This window comes from Manis pentadactyla, chromosome 19, assembly GCF_030020395.1.
Source record: "Manis pentadactyla isolate mManPen7 chromosome 19, mManPen7.hap1, whole genome shotgun sequence".
Taxonomy (NCBI): Eukaryota; Metazoa; Chordata; class Mammalia; order Pholidota; family Manidae; genus Manis; species Manis pentadactyla.
The window spans coordinates 5903567-5924704 of NC_080037.1; the positions used below are offsets into that span (position 1 = coordinate 5903567).

At 40.3% G+C, this 21138-nt stretch overlaps 1 protein-coding gene across 6 annotated transcripts in view; it reads right to left on the reverse strand.

The window, feature by feature from the left end:
- The window catches only part of UHMK1 (U2AF homology motif kinase 1), an 88398-nt gene that overhangs the window by 34069 nt on the left and 33191 nt on the right, over positions 1-21138 (reverse strand). The window contains exon 1 of one of the 6 annotated variants that reach the window (XM_036922849.2): positions 6230-6440. The exons of the other annotated variants lie outside the window; for them this stretch is intronic. Coding sequence (XP_036778744.2) covers positions 6230-6340 — 111 coding nt within the window. The 5' untranslated portion in view covers positions 6341-6440. Of the gene's footprint in view, positions 1-6229; positions 6441-21138 lie in introns of those variants that run through there. 6 annotated transcript variants of the gene reach the window in all.

The following is a 21138-nucleotide window of genomic DNA, read 5'->3' on the forward strand; positions in this document are numbered from 1 at the left end:
TAAGTATATCAAAAAAACTTGATGTTAAGGAAACTAACTTCTGCCTTTCCACCACAATACTTGTAAGAGATCAAACTTGAAAGACCATACTAATTAGCATTCTGTACCAGGCACTACACTAAGTACTTGACACAGTCTTACCTCATCTTCAACACTCGGACACCACCAAGGAGGCCGAGGCACAGAAAGGCAAAGTGGGCTGGCCAACTGGGAGCTGGGCAGGGGCCCAGGCAGTCCGATTCCGGGGCTCACCCGCTAACCACATTTAGTTGCCTCTGTACTACTCCTTGGGCCACTGAGCTACCACTGAAACAACACTGGCAGCCTGAAACAATCTCACGGTCCTCCTTTTATCTCTAACAATGGGAAAAAACTGCTTTGTTTTGTGTTTTTACAGAATACAACAAAATTCAAGAAAACAGGACCAACTATAATCATGAAAAATGTTTTATTTCAATAGCAACTTCTGCAAAGAAGCAAAAAGAAAATCCACTGCCTTTACTAAGAACTGTACCCTAATGGCACAAGGAACACACACATAACAATCAACAGGTAATAATGTTTGTAAGAGCATTCCATGACAATACAGCAAAATGCTAACCTGCATAACACCAAAACATTAAGAGAAAGAGGAAATATTTAATCTATTTGCCTAATATAGATAAATGCAAGACAAGATAGGCACTGTCTAGAAAGAGCTCACAAAGATGAGCTAGCCAAGCTTCACAATTGAGCAGAGTACACAGATCAGGAAACAAGCAGAGCTGGATGGCCAGGAGCAGGAAGCAGGTGTGAGAGGGAGAACAGTAAGAAAGTTCAAGTTTTATGTAGAAGGATGGGAAATGATGTAAGGTAGGGTTAACCCTTGAAGAGCCTTGAAAACTAAGCAAAGGAATTAGACCCAGTAGAATCGGTAGCAAGAGGCCAATAGGAGACTGGCTCAACTGGGCAGGTTACCTTGCTTTAGAGAGATGGCGTAAAATGGATTGTAAGGAGGGTCAACGAGAAGCAGGAAACAAGTTAAAAGATGATTGCAGGTAAGAAAAACCAACAGTCTGAAGCAGATTCGTTACAGAGGAAATAAGAATGAAAGGGCTAAATTTGGGGGTCACAGTAAAGACTCCTCACTGTATTTAAAGTGCTTAGATGTGAAGCGCAGAAAAACGGAAGCAAAGAAACAACCTGCTGTCCTCTTCCGCCAGTGGAAGAATGAAAGGCAACACAATGCTAGAGCCCAGCAATGTTCCTGTGCCGGCCGCAGTATTCTAACTAGCAATGTTTAAGCAGTTAATAGTATCTACCTCATCAAAACTATTTAACACTGAACACCATTTACAAAATCGGGTTAAGGGAACCTACGTCTAGGGTTGCGAGGCGATGATACTGCCACCTACCACTTGCATTATCACTTCAGGTGAGGCAGTATGATTCTAAGTGCTTTACAGATACTGGCTCACTTAATCCTCAAAACAGTGCTGAAGTATCATTTCGGGTAGCACCCTGCAAGAAGGAAATGGAGCCACAAAGATAACAAGCCCCAAGTCCCAAACCAGTACAGTAATAGAGCTGGGATGCAAACCCTGACAACCTCTTAATTCATGCTCTTAACTATTATGCTGCACTGTTCTCAAGAGAAAGAAAACTCTAGCTCATGTGTGCGTGCTGTGTGTAAAAGGGGTAGAAAGAGAGAAACACATTACTCAGAAATACACACATAACTAAAGTTCTTACTCACTTTGCAGAAAAAAAGTCCACAAGCCAATAGAATGGAGAAAGAAAGAAAATACATAGGATAGAGATCTGAGGAAAACTTTACGGGGTGAGTAAATACTGCATTTTCAAAAGCATTACTACTTTTTATTCTGTACTGGGCAAGTCAATCCAAATCAGAAATTACTCAGAAATAATTTTTACTAGTGTCCACTCAAAAATAAATTCAAGAAAGATATTATCATACAGTAGAGATAGGCAGAAGAGTTCTACATATTTATTTCTATCAATAAGATGCCCTCCAAAATTGAAGTGACAGACTGGCCTCATGATTCTTCTTATAAAATCAATTTCAAATAAGATTAGCATATAAGATTGAGTGCATTATATTCCCAACTTTTAGTTTTACTTTGTTATTAAATTTACTTCAGGGACAGAATACTTCAAGTGTGAAAAGGATATCAGCTATCAAATACACTTCATGAGACAAATGATTCATAATGAAACTAAGGCTTCTATAAAGAAAATGAAGCCTTGATTATCAGTGTGGGACACAATTCCATCTTGCTGACCTAGGACCCTCATTCTTTTCCCCAAGTACTTGTTTAGTCTTTTCTATCCACTGAAATTCCACTCATCCTTTAAGTCCTGTCTCACATACTGCAGTTTGAAATGAATCTTCACGGGTCTAAGAATCAAAAGGGACCGACTTTTATTTCTGGCTCTATTGCTTGGGCCAAGTCACAGACACCTTCGACTTTGATGTATCCTCATCTGTAAAATGGGAATAATAATGTTCTTCACAAGGTTCAGAGACATAAATGAAATAATCCTTACAACCAATGAGAAAATGAGGCTCTAAGAGATAATTGCCCAAGGCTACAAACGTAGTAGGTAGAAAAACAGGAATTTTAACCCAGATAAAACTGATTCTAATGTTATAATCATTCCACCAAACAACAACTCTCACAAGCAAGGAAATACTAAGAATTTAACCCAAGATCTCGTTTAGAAGAGAAGCAGTATAGTTGGGTGGTAACCAGCATTGGGCTCTGGAGTCAGATTGGCTGGGATCAAATCCAAGCTCCACTACTTCCTAATTTTGTGGTCTTGAGAAAATTATATAACCTTTCTGTACCTCAATTTTTGTCACCTGCAAAATGAAGATAAATACAGTACTTAAGGTTAAGAGGATTAATGAGTTAGTAAAATGAAAAGCAATAGTACCTGGCACATGGAAAGTCCCTTATAAATGTTACTAGCTACTATTACACAAATGAGTAATTTGTGCTCCAGACCACTGAGTTACAGCCTCCTAGACATGAGGAGAGCTACTTTTTTGAATTCATACTGGAGGATGAAAGAAGTTTGCCAAGGACATAAGAAGAGAATATCCGTCAAAATGGCTCCAGTAAAAAAATGTATTCAATGAACAAGGAATAGTGTTGGAATATGGGTAGCAAATGGCTGTAGGTGAGACTGACCGTCTATCAATGCTGCTATCTCTGTTAAATGAAAGACGACAGGGTCACACCACCCTTCTCACTTACTTATATGGATAGGTTACCGCTAAAAGTTTCCTTTTCATATGTAAAGACACATTAATAAGCAATTTAAGATGGAAAATTATTTAACTATCTTGTGCCATTATTAATTCATCCCATATTTAATGAGCACTTGCTGCCTTCTGGCGACAGAGACACAGCAATGAACAGCGATGTACATGACCACATTCCAGTGTGGGAGACATATACACAACATGTCAGGTAGCTCAATGAGACAAGTTCTACGGAGAAAACCAAGGTGGGGTAAGGAGTCAATAGACACAGGGGAGATGGTGGATATTTTACATGGCGTGGTCAGACAGGGCTTCTGCGACATTTGACAATACATCTGAATGAAGAGGGGCAAGCAAGTTAGCATGATGGGGAGGAACGTTCCAGGTAGAGGAAGCTACAAGGGCAGCAGTTCTGAGGCAGGAATGTGCCTGGCAGGTTCAAGAAAGAGCAACAAGGTCAGCACAGCTGGAGCAGAGCGAATGAAGCAGAGTGACTGGAAACTAGGATGGAAAATGAGTAGAGACCAAGCAAAGTAGAGCCTGTGGTCCAAGTAAGGGCTTTGAGCTTGGGAGCCATTGGAGAATTAGGAGAAAGCAAGTATTACTCTGTTGCTCTGTGGGGAAGAAAGCCTGTAATTAAGGCACAAGTGAAGGCAAGTGGAAGCCAGCAGACCAATTAGGGAACTACTGCAATGGTCTAGATGATGGATGATGGTGGCTTACAGTGGTGGTGAAGGTGGATTCTAAAAGGTGGACCTACAAGACCAGGTGATGGACTGAACATGGAGAGAGAGAGAGACAGAAATGAAGCAAAGATGACTCCAAGTGGTGGTGCCATTTATACTGAGGTAGGGAAATACGGACAGGAGCACGTTTAGGGATATGTGTGAAGGGCATCAGGGCTTCCCCTTGGGTTATGTTAAATTTGAGATGCCTAGACATCCAAGTAGAAATGCTGATGAGATACCAATGTAGGAGTCTAAAGTTTCAGAGGAGATATGGAGCTAACCAGAAAACTTTCAAGGTCATCAGCATACATGATATTAAGTTACGGACTGAATGAGATTCACTAGGAAGTGCAGACAGATTAAAAGCAAGAAGTTAGAAGACTCAGCCTTGGAAACTCATCAGGGTATTAGAAGGAATTTCTATTGATTTATATATGTTTCAAGAGAGATGATTCCATCATTTTTTAATTAAAAAAATACATCACATAAAACAGCCAGCAGAGAGATGTTTATTTTTCAAGAAATGGGGTCTTTCCTAGTGTCTCATCTAAACTACTCATTTGCCCAGATGTAAGGGAGCACACCGTACTGCGAAGATCAGCAGGGAACCAGGTAACTGAAGTACTAGTTCTGGGTCCCTCCCCATCATCTGACTCTGTGCAAATCATTTAACCTCTCAGTACACACATTTCCTCATAAAGATAATACAACCAGTCCTCCTCACACCCTCAAAGGACAGTAAAGAGTCAAGAGTGATCTAGCCACTGAAACACACATGCAAACATATTATTACACCATTTTAAGACATAAATCAAACTCTTCCTAAAAAGTCATTTCATACCTAATGGTTAAGCACCTTCAAGTGCTGCATACTTAAGAACCTTTAGATGCTTTGAGAAAATGGATCCATGCCAATAAGACAACTCAGAGGTTAAACTCTGAAATCATTTGTGAATTTGGAGGAATAATTTATCTATTGATTTTTTTTGAGGTAGATATAACCACCTCCATGCCACAAAAATAGTATTTTTTCCCTTAATTCTGATAAGAGGTGTGCACGGGTATATAGTGGTAAGCAGTGAAGAGACTGGGATTTTGACAGCCAAAGGCTGAAAAAGTGCAGATCTCTAGAAATTAGGACAAAACGCAATATACACCCATTAATACATCTGCGTCAAAAACAATGACAAATTTGACTATTATCAAATAAAATTTAAATGCTAGTATTAAAGAAATCTGTCTTTCCCCCTCCTTTTTTGGTCTCCTTCCTGCCCCTATCTCTGTTGCTGAATTATGTCCCCAAAATTGATTAGCAAACCTCTTAGACCTTTTAAAATGTAGCCTTGGGGTTGAGCCATAACCACTGAATCCTATAAATGCGTGGCAGCGCAGCCTACCAAGTCGTTCTTAATCCCAGCCAAGTGAGCCAACTCAGTAATAGCGGGGGAATAAAAAAACTGCCTTGGGTTTCCCGTAAACCTTTCAGTCCACACCTAGTGAATTCCACTAAAGCACTACACAATGCCATGTTCGTGTTATCACAATCACTACGCCCGGACCAGACTTCATAAACCATGTACAAATAAATATACAACAGCGTCCGGCCAAACGTAAAGTCTTCGGGAAGCCGTATGTCCGGCCCCCGTGCGCTCTCGGCTCTCGTATCCCACCCTCCTGCCTGGCCGACCCAAAGGAACCCAGGCAGTCCAACCCTCTCCCATGACCAGTATTAAACAGAAAGCGGCAAGTAGGTTTTGTCCCAGTCTCACATCCCACCGCAGATGCTTCGTGGTCAACACTCAGAATTTCTCTCCTCACGTAGTCAAGACACCCCACCCGGCTGGCTCCCACGCGACAGCTCCACGCCCCGCGGTCCGCCCGAAGCCCCCCGAGGTTGGCCTAACTGTCCTCAGGGCCCGAGACCCTCAAGCGCCCTGCCCCGTGCGGGAGCAGCCGCACTCCCAGCGCTGGGCAAATCCCTGATTGCAGACCCTGCCCCAAGCGCCCCTAAGCGGCCCGGACCCGGGGCGCCCCCGCCCACCTCCAGCGCCCGACCTCCCGCGGGGTCCCGGGCCCCGGCGGGCGGACTGTGCCCTTAGGGCAGGCGGCTCCTCGCAGGGCCGGCGCGTGCCCCGTGTGCACGCCCGCGCGCGGCGAGACCCCGGCGCACCCCGGCCACCGCGGCGTCCAGGCCGGCGGGGGAGGGAGACGGCGCTCGGGCCGGCGCCCTCACCTCCCTCGGCGCCACGTCAGCTCTGCCAGTTCCGGCTGCGGTTGCGGCTTCAGCTTCAGCGGCACAGCCACCCGAATGGTGTCCCACACCCGCTCCGCATATATACCCCATCCGGGGGGCCGGGGCGGCGGGGCGGGCCGCGGGCGGGGGCCAGGGAAGCGCCGGCCCCGGCCACCCCGCCCCTCGAGTGGCTGCCGGCGCGGGGAGGAGCCCCGCCCGCCCGCCCGGACACGTCAGCGAAGCGCCGGCGCCGGCGACCAGGCGGACTCTGAGAGGAGCGCGGGGCGGGAGGGACGGGGACCCGGAGCGCCAATCATTCTCTGCTCCAATGGAGGCGGAGATGCCCGCGGGAGGCCCCGCCCCAGCGCCCCCGCGGGCGGGGAGGGGCGCCCCTGCGACCGCTGTAGGGGCGGGGCCCCGTCCGCGCGAACGTGCCGCCGTGCGGAGTGCCCTGTAGTCACCGCGTCTGCCCGTGGGGCGTTTGCCCTCGACCCCCAGGCGTGCCTTGGGCCCAGCGGCTCAGGCGCGCGCCTTTCCGGAGCGGGCCGCGCCGCTGGGCCGGGAGCTTGGTCGGCGGCTGGCGAGTTCTGGCCGTCCGCCCGAGTGTTTGCCAAAGCGCGGCCGTCGTCCGCGCAGCACCCGGAGGGCGGACCTGGCGCGCCCCGAGACCTTGGGCTGGGTATTTAGTGTCGACTTGGCCACACCCCCAGCGGGGCTTCGACCCCGTTTTACGGTGTTTTAGGTTCCAAGCGTTTGAAGCCAGGCCATTTGCTTTTGCACAAACAGGCACGAAAAGAGGAAGTGCAAGCAAAGGTATTGGGTAACCCGAGATAATGAAAAGCGCACCGTGAGAGTGAGCCCGGTTGTCACCTGTGTGAGACCTGGGGGCTTACGACCCGCCCCGCAGTATTCCACACGAAAATGGTGATTGGACAGATGGCCTCCAGGGCCATTGCAAGGCCACTGTTTATAACTGCCTGTTGTCGGTCCTGTTCTGTCATCTTGTGTGGATGGGCACGTACAGGTTATATGCTCAGCCTTAGGCCTTTGAAAGCTGTGTTTACATTTAAAGTTGTGTTGCACTTTGCACAGTTTTGCAAAAAGTCCAATACGTTGAAATATGAAAAACACCTAGATTTAACAAAGCACCTAATATAAATAAATTCAGGCATTTAGGTACCTTTCTTTACCTTCTTAAGGGCAAGGGCCTCTTCATTACCTTCATCCATTGCAAAATAATCCACCACACTAAGTGACAATTTACATTTGGTAAATAATGCTGGTTGATTTATATTCAGGAGGTTCAGTATTCTCCATCTTTAATGATCCCAGAATTTCATCCATTTATTTGAAAGATTTATAGTGTAGTGGTTAAGTGCATGGGATCTGAAGACAGAATTCCAGCTGCTTTATTGCTTGTGATCTTTGGGCAAGTTAATTCATGAATTGATTTTCTCATCTATAAAATACAGACGATAATAAAAATGCCCTTGGGGTTGTTGTGAGAATTAAACCAGTTACTACAAGCAAATAATATAAAACAAACTATATACAGTGTAAATGAATTGTAATTACTGTTATTTGAGTGCTGTCAGGTGCTGTTGTACATCATCATCTGGAAAGCCTCTCATTGTTTGGATCCGTGATACTATAAAGGACATTTCTCTCAAATCTTTCATGGTAACTGAGAATAAAATCACTATCATTAATAATGCCCAGGTCCAACTTAAAGAGACCTAGAAGCCTGCCCACAATGATGTAAATGAATATAGCACTGTGACCTTTAATGAAAGGAAGAGAGTTTTAAGACAGTTATTTCTATAAATATACTGATTATTACTCTTCTGTGTTTCTATACTCTGAGAGAGAAATACATGAGGGTTTAGAAAAATTCTAAGAGACCCAGATTCAAAATCACCAACCCTTACAAGCTGTGTTGTCATTTAACTTCTCTAAACCTCAATTTCCTCCTTTATAAAATGAGGATAATACCTACTTCACATGGGTGTAGTACGAATTGAATGAGAAAGAGTCTAAAATAGTGTCTGGAGTACTTATTACAGACCTTCAATAAATATTCAATGAGGAGTGAATAAAGAACAAAATCACTACGGAGAGTCCTTTGAAGATAAAAGGTATAATGGGAACCCAGCAATGAACTATTATACAATCAGATTTTTACTTTTACCCTTTCTGCTAATTTTATTTCTAGTTACTAGTCATAAGAAGGGCATTAATCTCATCTTGCCAGATAAATATCAAGAAACTTCTTACACTGGAGAGCTATTTCTGTCCTTCAAAATATATTTTATATACATGGCCTCTTAAAAGAAAACAGCAGGGAAAAAAGCAAGGATGCTTACTCTATCCATGATTATTTAATATTAAAGATATCAGCTAATGAAATTAGTCAAGAAATTGTAAGAGGCTTAAGAATCAGAAAAAAATAAGTAGAACTACTTATTTTCAAATGACTTGAGACATTACATAGAAAGCCCCAGGGAATCAGTGATGAGACTGGCTCGCCTGCAAGAATCAATGATAAGACTAAATCGTAACATGGTTTCAGCAAGGTAGAAGGCTATAAAATTAATGGACAGAAGACAAGAGTTTTCAGGTACACAAACAATAACCAGTTAGAAGACCTGATGGTAGAGAACATCCCATTTATTCTCTAACAATAGTAACCATAGTAACAAAGTTACCATTCTCTAACAAATTGTAACAAAGAAAATTAAATAATTAGGTATAAAACACAAAATGTGCAAAACCTGTCTGAGGAAAATTAAAACACTTCTACACAAAAGCCACAAAAGATACTTAAATCAAATGCAAAAATGTCCCTTGTTAATTTATACATTAAACTATACTCCCTATTAAATTATAAATTTATAAACTAGACAAACTGATACTAAAGTTGAACTTTAGTTCTCATGGAAAAAGAAACATGAAAGAACAGCTAGGAAAACACAGAAAAGCTATCGTAAGAAGCCTACCTACCAGATGTTAAACTAGTCTATGAAGCCCCTATAATTAAAATAATGTGGCACTGGAACATGAATAGATGAACAAGTTGAATAGACTAAACCGTCCAAAATAGGCCCAACTATCATATCTTAAAGATGGCATTTCAAACCACTGGAGAAAAAAAAAATGAGCATTTTAATGAATTGGGACAACTGGGGAGCCACTTGGAAAAAATACGAAAGGAGATCCATACTTTACACCATTCACAAGAATAAAGTCCAAAAACATAAGAGATCTGAGTATAAAATTTTAAATTATACAAGTACTAGAAGACATGCAATGCTAGGCACCTGCCAAAAAACACTGATAGGAATAGATATGGAGAGACTTTAATAATATATTGTTACTTTTTAAAAAAAAAAAAGTAAAGTGCAAACAAGTATACATAATGAAAAAAGGGAAATAAGAAAAATGTATCACATCTGGTTATTTTGGGAAAAAGGAAATGTAAACAGCAAACCAATGAGATTAGTTACCTACAGGGAAGTGGGTAGCATTGGACTGGAAGATGGGCTAGGGGTGTTGCATTTCTCTAAATATAACTTTCTGTGTAGTTTTGACTTTTGGAACCAAGCTAATGTTTTACATACTAAAAAAAAATGAAATAAAATTAACAAAGAGAAGGTTGGACGCTGCAATAGAAAACAAACAGAAACAAATCATCCTACCTGTGTCTTAAATAACATAATTTCCCTGAAAAGTTTCCTAGGGAAACACTCCAGTAACTTCTGAACACAGTATTTTTTTTACAGCTTTTCTGAAGTTGTCTTGAAACTAGAGATCTTTAAAATGCAGTCAGATTACTTTAACATGTGAATGTACCTGTGAGTAAAATACTTTATATGCTCTCAATCTAAAGAGAATTGTAAACAAATATTAAACTCGTTAGTAGTTTGGCATTTCATAGTGATATGGGTTACCAATTCTTAAATTATTTTATGTAGAGTGGAGGTGGGCAAGTGACTAAATATATTACTAATGAGAGGGCATATTTACTGTTGAAGAAAATCACAAATACAGAAAGGGAGAGAAACGAGAATGACCTCTTTAGTGGCAAACTGGAATTGAAATTACCAGTATGAACTCATGATTATTACTCTAAATACAGAAATAGATATGTGTGTATATGTGATAGAAATGTATAGTTGGGGGAAAGTGTTAGCAATTGGTGAATTTAGGTAAAAGGTACATGGAATTTCTTTATACTGCTCTGCAATTTCCCTATAAGGTTGAAATATATCAAAATTTAAATGTACAAAATATTAAACTACTACTAATGGTGGAGTTCTTCATGGTCAGTCCAGACACAGAAGAAAGTCTGTAACCCAAGGAGCACCCAGCTCCGTGTCCTTGTCCCATGCCACATGCCCTTTGGCACCCAGTCAGCATGCCACATCACCTGGGAAATGGCAAATGCCACCAGCAGTATTGTTTATGATGGCAGCTGGGCCTCCTTGGAACAGGAATAATGATAGGGAAGTGTTTTGCAATGATTAATGATTTTCAACTTTCCAGTTGAAAACAGTGAGGCTTCAATAAGGAGACTGGAACTTGTGCCAAGTGGGAGTTGCCTGGAAACCCTTGGGTGGAACTGTTCTCTTAACAACAGACTGGCATGTTTCAGTAGTCAATCAAGAACAAACAGATGTTTGTTAAAAATAGGTTGACTGAATAACTCTGCGCCAGTCCTTATGATAGTGCCATGGGGAATCAAAAGCTAGGGTCTCTGTCCCCAGAGAATTTACAATGCAAAAATAGAGGGCAGATGTTCCTCTTTCCAGCAAGAGGGTCCCAAGTGCCACAGTGAATACACTAACGAGGGATTTCGGCACTTAGAGGAGGGTGAGAAAAAAGGAGTGAAGAAATTCCCCTAAAGGACAGGCCAATAGGGTTTGAGAAAGAGTCAGCAGGTGAGGGACAGCCTCACTCTTTACAGAAGCTGCCCCTTGATCCTCAGCCGTGACAACGGGGCGTCCACAAACTGGTTATTTTGTTTTCCTACTGGCAACACCACCACCTTTTCTAGCAGGAGCTAGAAGAGAAATTACTTCCTTAATGAAAGAAACCAAAGGACTTACACTCAGTCGAAGAACTGAGGAGTGAGATACCTACCTGGGGAATGGTATTAAATAACCTATGACATCTGAAGCATCAGAAAGGAAATATTACTACAGAGTATATATTTTTGATAATAGGTATGATCCCAGCTTGGTTTAAAAAAAATAGATAATACTTTCATCTATTAAATAGACAGACAGAAGATAGATGGATAAATGAGATGATAGGTAGAGAGAAGCTGTGAGATTTGGAAAAACCACTCTAATTCCCTGAACTTCAGTTTCCTCATCAACAAAATTGAGATAATACAGTATATTTTACAGAGTTGGAAAGAGAATTCAAAGAGCACACAGCTGTTCAATACACGTAACGTGAAAAAAATGAAAGAGAAGGACAGAAAGAGGGAAAAAATTAAGATAAGGGAAATGGAATAGTCCTCTCTTAAAAATACAGAATCATGTTGGGATTTCAAGAGAGATGTTTTAAATGGGCCATTATTGCACACAAATTCAAAAACTCAGTAGGGCATACAAAAGAAGTTCTTATCTTTTGTCTTTTAGGGGCAATGGGATTATTTTTATATTATTTTAAATACTTTTTTCTGAATTTACAAATGTGAAAATTATTTGATAATTGGGAGAGTATATGTTTTTTAATTTCAGAAAAGCAGATTGTTACTTAAGTAGAAGAGCCTGCTCACTAGCTTGCTTGGTTTTCCTTACAGTTGTGTTGGATATGTGCTTGTCTGTGCACACTTGTCCTGTGTAGTACAACCAGTGACGACCCACTCAGATTTTTCAGGGTGGGCTGGTTTGGGCGAGGCTACCCCAACGGAGTCCTCCCCTTACTGTCCCTAATGCAATGGCCTCAGGTAGACCACTGAACTTCTAAAAGAACTCAGATGGTTTCCCAGAACATCTGATCACTAGGAAAGTCTGGCTCAGCTCTTGGACGAGCTCAAGGCAAGGTCTGAGCATTCATGAACTCACTGTTTCCAAGAGACAAATAAATGGGTGGTGGAGGGATCAGAGCTCTGAGCTTCCTGTTGACAGTTTCGTAAAATATGAATACTTCATTCTCCCAGGAGATCATCTCGGCAGCTCACCACTCCTCCCACACTCTAAATTTCTATAGCTTAGGGTGTGTTTTGAAATATTGTGAAATAACAAATACCTGGAATTAATTTTTTTTACTTAAAGTACAGACTATCATCTCAAAACTGACTATTATCTAGGAAGTACATAAATAACAGACTGGAATAAGCCAGGGAGCAGGTAAGAGAGTGTTGTGTGCAATATTAGAAATGCACAGCTTCAGGACTCCAAATTGAATAGGTTTTTATGGGTGGAAGAGTGGATTTTAAATATCATTTCAGGGCAATTGGGTGGAGACTATCTAGTCCACCTCCCTTAATTCATAAAGACACAAAATCTCCCCAAAGTGAAGTGGTTCACCTAAGGATGGATCAAACAGGTAATTAAGAAGCAGGAATAAGATTAGAAGTCAGCCATCTATTGCTACATAACAGGATTTTTCTGAATGAGCATAAAAAGAATCCAATCATTAAAACCCTTCAACTTCAGTAAAAAATATTCCCAATATAATTTCTTCCCTTAAAGCTAAACATATCATTACCATTATGAGTCCTGGGTCAAATATTTAATGCCTATTCTTAGTGGCCCACTTGGACGGATTTTCCTAATGAACCGTAGTGGTGTCTCCAGGGGGAATTCCTCAGAAACAGCCTAGAATGGCATCTGACCTACACTGAAACCAGAAGTGCAACATATTTTGTTCTTAAACCTGCCTCCCCACCCACCTGGTGGTCCAGCCACCCACTGGTGCTTACAGATGCCCATTCATAATACGGTCTCCCAGATGTGAACGATCTCCCATAAGCTGGTTTCCCGGCTATACTCTAAATACAGTATGTTTGGATATATTATGCTTTTTATCTCTAAGTGCTCCTCATCTCAATAAGAATAACACACACAAGGTAAATCACAAGTTATTATTGTTGGAGATACGTCCTTGTCACCTATTCCTTCTTGATGGGTGAAATTTGCTTTCTATTTTTCAGGTAATATCTTTAAATAAGGACATAATAAAAAATGGGATGTCACCTCCGAGAAATCTCAGGCACAGCAAGTTCGTTCACATTATTTTGCCCCAGGCACCACATCTCCACTTGGCCTGTGTTAATGTTAATAGAAAAGACACCCAGTGTTGCAATACAAGTCTCTTGACAGTGCCAACTGGATTGGCATCAAAAATTAACTACAAAAACGCAGGCTCAAAATTTACTTATGTTCCCACTGCTGCTGGGCAATTATTTCCTGAGTCATCCAACAGCATTTATTTATTCATGTACTTTGTTTTTGACTGTTTAGCATAAGAATATGGATTCTGAAGCCAGAGAACATGAGTTTCAGTCCTGGCTCTGCAGTGACCTAGCTGAGTGATCTTGGATTGGTTAACTGATGATGTCTCTGTCCCTCATCTCCCCACCTACTAAAATGAGGTCATAATAGTATCTACCTGCTAGGGTTGCTGGGGGATATTCCTGAAGTCCTTAGACCAGTTTCTTACTCAAAATAAGAGCTCTGTAAGTTTTTGTTTAAAAAAGACTATTTACTAAGTTTGGCTTACTGGGCAGGTACTGGGGAATAGAATGGTGTGGCAGACATACTCAAAGGTGACTCCTCCCATGACCCATGACCCTGCCTTTTGGATTGTATAAGGACCTGAGAGTACGACTTCTTGATAGCAACCACCTACCATGCTGTGAACTTCTGCCCACAGAGAGAGCCGCACAGAAGGGAATTTCACACACTTCTAGGCGCTGGGAGTAGCCTCCTGCCAGCCAAAATACAACCAACCAACCTTGAAGTTTATATTCCTACAGCGGCCAGGAAATAAATTCTGTCAAGTAAATGAGCTTGGAAGTAGACTCTATGCCAGTTGAGCCTGCAGATGAGAACGCAACCCACTGGCACCTTGACTGCAGTCCAGGGAGATCTTGAAGCAGAAAACCCACCAAAGTCCTGGCCAATACTTTAATTACAGCTTTTTTGAGAGAACCTAACCCAGAAGATCTGTGTAGCTGAATGGATTAGGAGAAAAACACACAGCCATTCACAAAAATTGGCACCACTTAGAATTTATAACCACTGCACAAATACTACATGCCACATTTCTCTCATTCTGCCATTATTCTAGGTGACTATTTCATATCTGTCCTCTCTCAGACCTTCTCCACCATCTCCACTCTCAGCAGATAACCCTGCTTCACCTTTCATTGAGAAAATGGAAATACACAGAAGAGGATTTTCTGCCCAGTTCACCAGATTCCAGCTACAGGGAAGCTCAGAATTTGTCCTGAGAGCAGTGAGAAGCCTCTGAAGAGTATTATTAGCCATCCTTCTATCTTCTCTGCCTATAATGTGGGACAAGATAAGACAGCTGATATCACAGGCCTGCATATCCTATGGGCATCCGTCTCTTACACTATAAAATTGTGATGTGCCTTGCTAGCCCAGCAAGGGCACAAAAGATCCCTGGGCATAGTTGGTGGTGTTTGAGACTCATTTCTTATTTTCTTCTTTGTGATGAAAGAAAACTTTAAAGCAGAAAATTCAGAGACCAGAAACTTTGGTGTTTTTTTGAAGGTTTTCCTAATTTTTTGATATACAAGTATTAGAAACATTAATATTTAGAATGTACAAAAGAGAGAAGGAGGAAAGGAAGGGATGGTGGGAGGGGAGTGGAGAGAAAGAGAAAGAAAAGAAGGAAGAAGAAAGAAGAAGGAAGGAAGAGAGGGAAGGAGGGAGGTAGGAAGGAAAATAAAGAAAAAGTAGAGAGAAAAGGAATAGAAAATCACAAGGGCCCAACCCATAAAACAGCTCCTATTAACAATTACGTTTTCTACCTACTTTTTAAACCACCACCAGCACCACCTTCCCCGGGGGAGTGGGAAGGGCAGTGCCTTCTCAGAAATCCTGACTTCTGGCAGCATACAGCACCCTGCCCTAGCTGAGCTCACTTCTCACCCAAAAGTTTTAGAGAAGACATCCTGGGGTTTGCTCTGAATCAATGACCTTTCTGGCATTTCACTGAAATAACTTCTGACTAGGTTTTTCTTGGGCATAAAGCGGTTTTTAAAAGATATCCTGATTCTTCTTTTGATAGGAAAAAGAGTAAATTTAGTTATACTCTATTCTAAGCAGTTATAATGAATGAGTGACAAAATATAAACAGGCCACCCAAGAACAGAATGAATCCTTTTGATAGAAATGAACATACAAACTCTTCTGCTCACCGGAATCCCTCACTAAATTATATGATAGAATTATACTGATACCTGTTTTATCTTTTTTAAAGATGGATGTGTCCGTTTATTCATCACTGAATATACTATCCCATTAATATTAGGCTTTATTAGTTCCCATTTTAACTTTTTTTCTTTAAGTTGTGATAATTTATATACAGATCATTATTTCGGTTTAAATAACTGTTTAAACATTATTAATAGCCATAGAAGATGCATCTTTAGGCCACACCTGGTACACAGAACTAGTAATTGGCTGTAAAGTAATTTAGAAATATGAAAATGTAAATGGGACTTTCCAAATGGCAGTTGGTGACTCATTAAACAGCATCTGATTATAGCTGGTTTAGTTTTACGATGAGGAAAGCACACATTAAATTAACAATGTAAAATATTTCCAATTATGTGCTTGAAAGTTTTCTGACCACAAAAATTAAGAACATTTTCCAGTAGTCATTGTGATCATTTTTTTCATCACTCAATTCTCTTTACAATTGATTCAATGAAAGTCTCTATAATTATGCACAGCAAAATACATTTGGGATAAACTAGTCCAAAATCTGCTTAAAATAATATATGCAAATCCTTTAGCTATTTGTAACTATTGATAAATTTTCAACAACAAATAAATTTCTATTATTTCTTAGGTGCACACTGAAACAGAAGGCCTAATATTAACTTTTTAAAATGTTAAATGATTCTATGCTGTCATAACTTTTCTCAGAAAGCAACACTATCAACAAAAGAAATAAAATCACATCTAGTTAATTACGGTTAGGAAACACGGACATCTCCAAATCATTGAGCTTGTCAACCTTAAAAATTAAACAAAGAGTATCAAGCAGCCAATGAGTTTATTCAGGAACAGCAGAGGAATTGCAATTCAGGACATGCAAACTATGGCAGAACCATTGACAAGACTGGAGAACACAGAGCATCCTTTTACAGAGGAAAGGAGAAACACGGATGGGGTTGCTTTGAACAAAAGCTCATTGGAGGAAAATGAGAGTTCAAAGTGGTAATGGCTTCTCATTGGCTGCAGGCGAAGACTGGTTGCAGTTGCCAGGCTTAGAGGAAATCTTCGTACTTCCTGCTGGTGTATGTAAGCTTCCAGGAGTGGAAATGTGGAAGAGTTCTCCCTTCATGGCTTCCTGACTCCATTTTGAAAGAGATTTCCTTTATTCATTTTCATTTCACAAGCTCACCTCAAAGCAACTGAAATTCAGCACTGAATGATGTTAAATTTTATGTACATTTTTCCTTATATTCTCATTTCATCTTCAAAATAATCTATTACAAGGTTAATTTCAATATTACCTTTATTTTATAGCTCAATAAACTGAGGATTAGAAACATTAAGTGGCTTCTGTGAGGTCTCATACAAGTGGCAGACTTTGAATTTGAACACATAGTTGACTAAAAATTTCATGTTAAAATCACATTTAATGAATCCGAATCTCCAACCATTTCATTTCCAAGATAGTAAATGCTCTCCTAAGCACCCATGTAGATAAATACTGCATGGTAATATCTTAAAAAGATAACGGTGACTGATTAAATATCTGTATTGCATCATGAATAAGCTTTCACACAAAGTTAGTAACGTATTTTACCTTGCAAAAACATTCCTGTTTCTTCAAAGCTCACATGTTTAGTTTCACAAACTTTTTCCCCTATACTCGAGTGATTTGGCCTCAGATGTCAGCATTAAGGACAGGGATAAACAAATGCATTTCTGACTTTTGCAATGTTTCTACAAGTGTTTAAAACAAAAGGTTAATTTATGAGATAAACATGAATGTTTTTATCAATACTTAAGATACAGTATACAAACCATAGCAACTTTTAGAACTTACCCATATCCTCATATCATTTAGTGTCAGTTACTCATATTAAACATGCATTTTTGGAGGACAGAATCTTAACCTGAAAGGAACTTTACAAGCCATCACATCCTACCTCTCAACGATGAGGTGAATCATTTCTTCAACATCTCTGACAGACAGGAAGCTTATGAAATCATGAATTAACCAATTTCTTTCTTCCATGATAGATGTATTATCTTTATATGGCTGCTATAACAAATTACCACAAACGTATTGGCTTAAAGAATAAAATTTTATTATATCACAGTTTCTGTAGGTCAGAAATTCAGGTGGATTCAACTCAGTCCAATACTCAGGGTTTTAAAAGGCCGAAATTGAGGCGGCTTTACAGAAGAATGTGCTTCCAAAATCATTCAGGTTGCCCATACTCAGTTCCTGTGGTTGCAAGACAGAGGTACCTATTTCCTTGCTGTTATCGGCCCAGGGCAGTCTTTGCTCCTAGAGGCTGCTGGCATGTCTTCCCAAGCTTTCCATTTGGGCCCCTTCCAACAATGTAACTTAGTGTTATCACTGCCCTGAAAGTCCTCTATGTTCTGGCTATTGATCTCTCCCCATCCCCTAATCCTTGGCAACCACTGGTCTTTTTACTGTCTTCATAGTTCTGCCTTTTCCAGAATGTCATGTAGTTGGACTTTTCAGATTGGCTTCTTTCCCTTAGTACTATGCACTTAAATTCTTCCGTGTCTTCTCACAGCTTGATCACTATTTTAGTGCTGAATAATATTCCATTATCTGGATGTACCAGTTTATCTATTTGCCTACTGAAGGACATTGTGATTGCTTCCAAGTTTTGGCAAGTATGAATAACGCTGCTATAAACATCTACATGCATGGTTTTTGTGTGGATAGGTTTTGAACTCCTTTGCCTAAATACCAAGGAATGCAATTGCTGGATCTTATGGTAAGAGTATACCTCATTTTGTAAGAAACCAATAAGCTGTTTTCCAAAGCAGCTGTACCATTTTGCATTCCCACCAGCAGTAAGAGTTCCCTTTTGCTCTATACCCTCACCAGCATTTGGTGTTGCCAGTGTTCCAGATTTTGACAATTCTAATTAGTGTGTATTGATATCTATTAGTATTTTAATTTGCATTTCACTGGTGGCATATGATGTGGAACTTCTAATGTGCTTACTTGCCATCTGTGTATCCTCTTTGGTGATGTTAATGTCTTTGGCCCATTTTTTAACTGAGTTGGTATGTCATTTTTTTATCTTTTTATTTTCAATCTATTTGTGGTTTTGATTCCGAAGTTTCTCTCTTATTAACAGCACATAGTTATACCTTGACCTCTAGCCAGTCTGTTGATCTCTGTCATCTTCTTGAGTGTTAAGCCATGTACACTTAATGTAGTTGTTAATGTGATTGGATTTACTCCTGCCATTTTATTTATTTTATGTCTCATGTCTTTTATGGTCTTCTGTTCCTTTCTTTTTCTTAAACAGAAGTTTATAGTGTAGCATTTTAATTCCTCTGTTGACTTTTTAACTATAAATTATTAGTGTTATTCTTTTGTGATCACTTTAGGAAACACAATAGGTTTTGTAAATTATCACAATCTCCTTCTTTGGCTAATATGACAATTCTGGTACAGTACAGCAATTTTGCTTCAATATAGCTTTATTTTCTCATATTTTTATTGTATCTCATATTCTCTTTCTCATAAATATTATGTATTTACATGTTATAAACTCAACAGGAAAATATTAAAATGATTCCCTTATGCAATCTTAGATTAAGATTAAAGAAACTAAAAGAAGAAAAAGTACATTTATTCAGTCCTATATTTATACACATATTTATCATTTCTGGCACTCTTCATTTTTTTCTGTGGATTTGAATTGCCATCTGGTGTCACCTCCTTTCAGCCTTAAGAACTTCCTTTAGTATTTCCTGAAGACAGGCCTGTTAGCACTGATTTCTCTAAGATTCTTTTTTCACTGGGAATATTTTTAACTTGCCTTCATTTTTTGAAGCATAGTTTTCCGGAATATGAAGTTCACCCATTTATTTCTGACCAAATTTGCTGTTTTCACTGACAATGTCATTGGATGTGGGTTTCTCACTTTTCGCCCCAGTCAGGCCATCCCCCTCCAGGTGAACTGCTGCACTTCACAGCCAGCCCCGTCTGGGTAGCACTACCAAGCCAGCGGGGTTGGGGAGAGACGCAGCCCCGGGAAGCAAGACCTCCACAGGCTCCCACCGCCTGTACAGAAGTTCAGCGGTATCTCAGGAATAAATACTTCTTAGTTGGTTGTTTTCTTTGGTATTTATCAGAGCTGAAATGAAAGTTCTTGAAATTTTTGTCCAGTTTTATAGTTTTTCTGGGAGACTGCCAGAAGTTCTACTCTCTGATTATATAGATCAGATATTCTCAAAAGTTTTGACTCTTAAGAATAGCCATTGACTTAAGAAGCTTTTATATTTTGGCTGCTCAGGACACTAGAGGTGGTTTTCCAATCCTATCACAGATGCTTATTGCTCTAAAGTGTCTCATTTTAACTTTATTTTTTCCTTTTGGAAGTATAGCCAATTCATTTTTATCAGAGATAGTAGGGGACTTGAGAATTTACTAAGCATATACTAGGTTACTGGTATGATATACTCTCACATGCACTGTCACTTTAAAATAGTGACACTGCAATATATACTTATTTTTGAAAATTTCAAAAGCAAAGAAACATACTTAATGTCATGGCCTATTTTCTCTGCCCTTCCCCTCTCAACCTGTGTGTGTGTGTGTGTGTGTGTGTGTGTGTGTGTGTGTGTTGATATTAGTGGTAGAAGGTGACAAGTAAATCTCCTACTGGTCTTCTTTCAAGGTCATAGCCCTCTTTCAAAGTTCTATAGTTATTAAAAATCTTTGTTCTTATATCAACTGCTGGGGGTAGAAGAGAAAGCCATAGTATACGTCTTTGAGCTTGAGCACTGCCTATGATACTGGTTACACACAGCAAAGATCTTTAAGGAGAAACCAGATGTTTAGTTCCAAAAAAATTATATTGCTCTTCATACGCAGAATTTTTTGTCCCTGTGAGTGCATATTTTATCCTCTCAGAAATTTTTTAAATATACACATGGATTGAGATTTCTTTGCTCTTAAAAATAATTGTTGACAGTAGGGTAGACTGCCATCAAGAGAAAACTTGGACCAAAGAAAAAAAGAATTTTAATTTGAACTGGTGCTTCTCCATCTTTATAGGAAACAAAAAGTAATTTACAGCCAGGATCAGAAAAAAGCAAGTACTGCAGTAACCACGGGGTGTTGTCGGAAAGGCAGAGCCAAATCAATAGCAATTTTAAACTTTTTTTTTTAACTTTCAGATATAATGTTCACAGGGGAAGAAATGCTGCTCTTGGTTAGTCCGAATTGTGCCCGTTCTTTAAGTGACGTCAGAGGAAATCATTGGCTTCTCTCACTGACGGGAAAGGGAATTGGAACTGAACGTCCCCATCACCCACACTCCAGGAAAAATGGTTCCTCTTCCCCCAGGAGCTGACACAGACCCGCAGAAAAGTCATCTTTAGCTTCTAGTCAAAGCCTGAGGCATTGCCCTTAAATGCTGGGGAAGACTGAGAAAAAAAAGTTCTTTCTCCAACAGGTGGGACTGG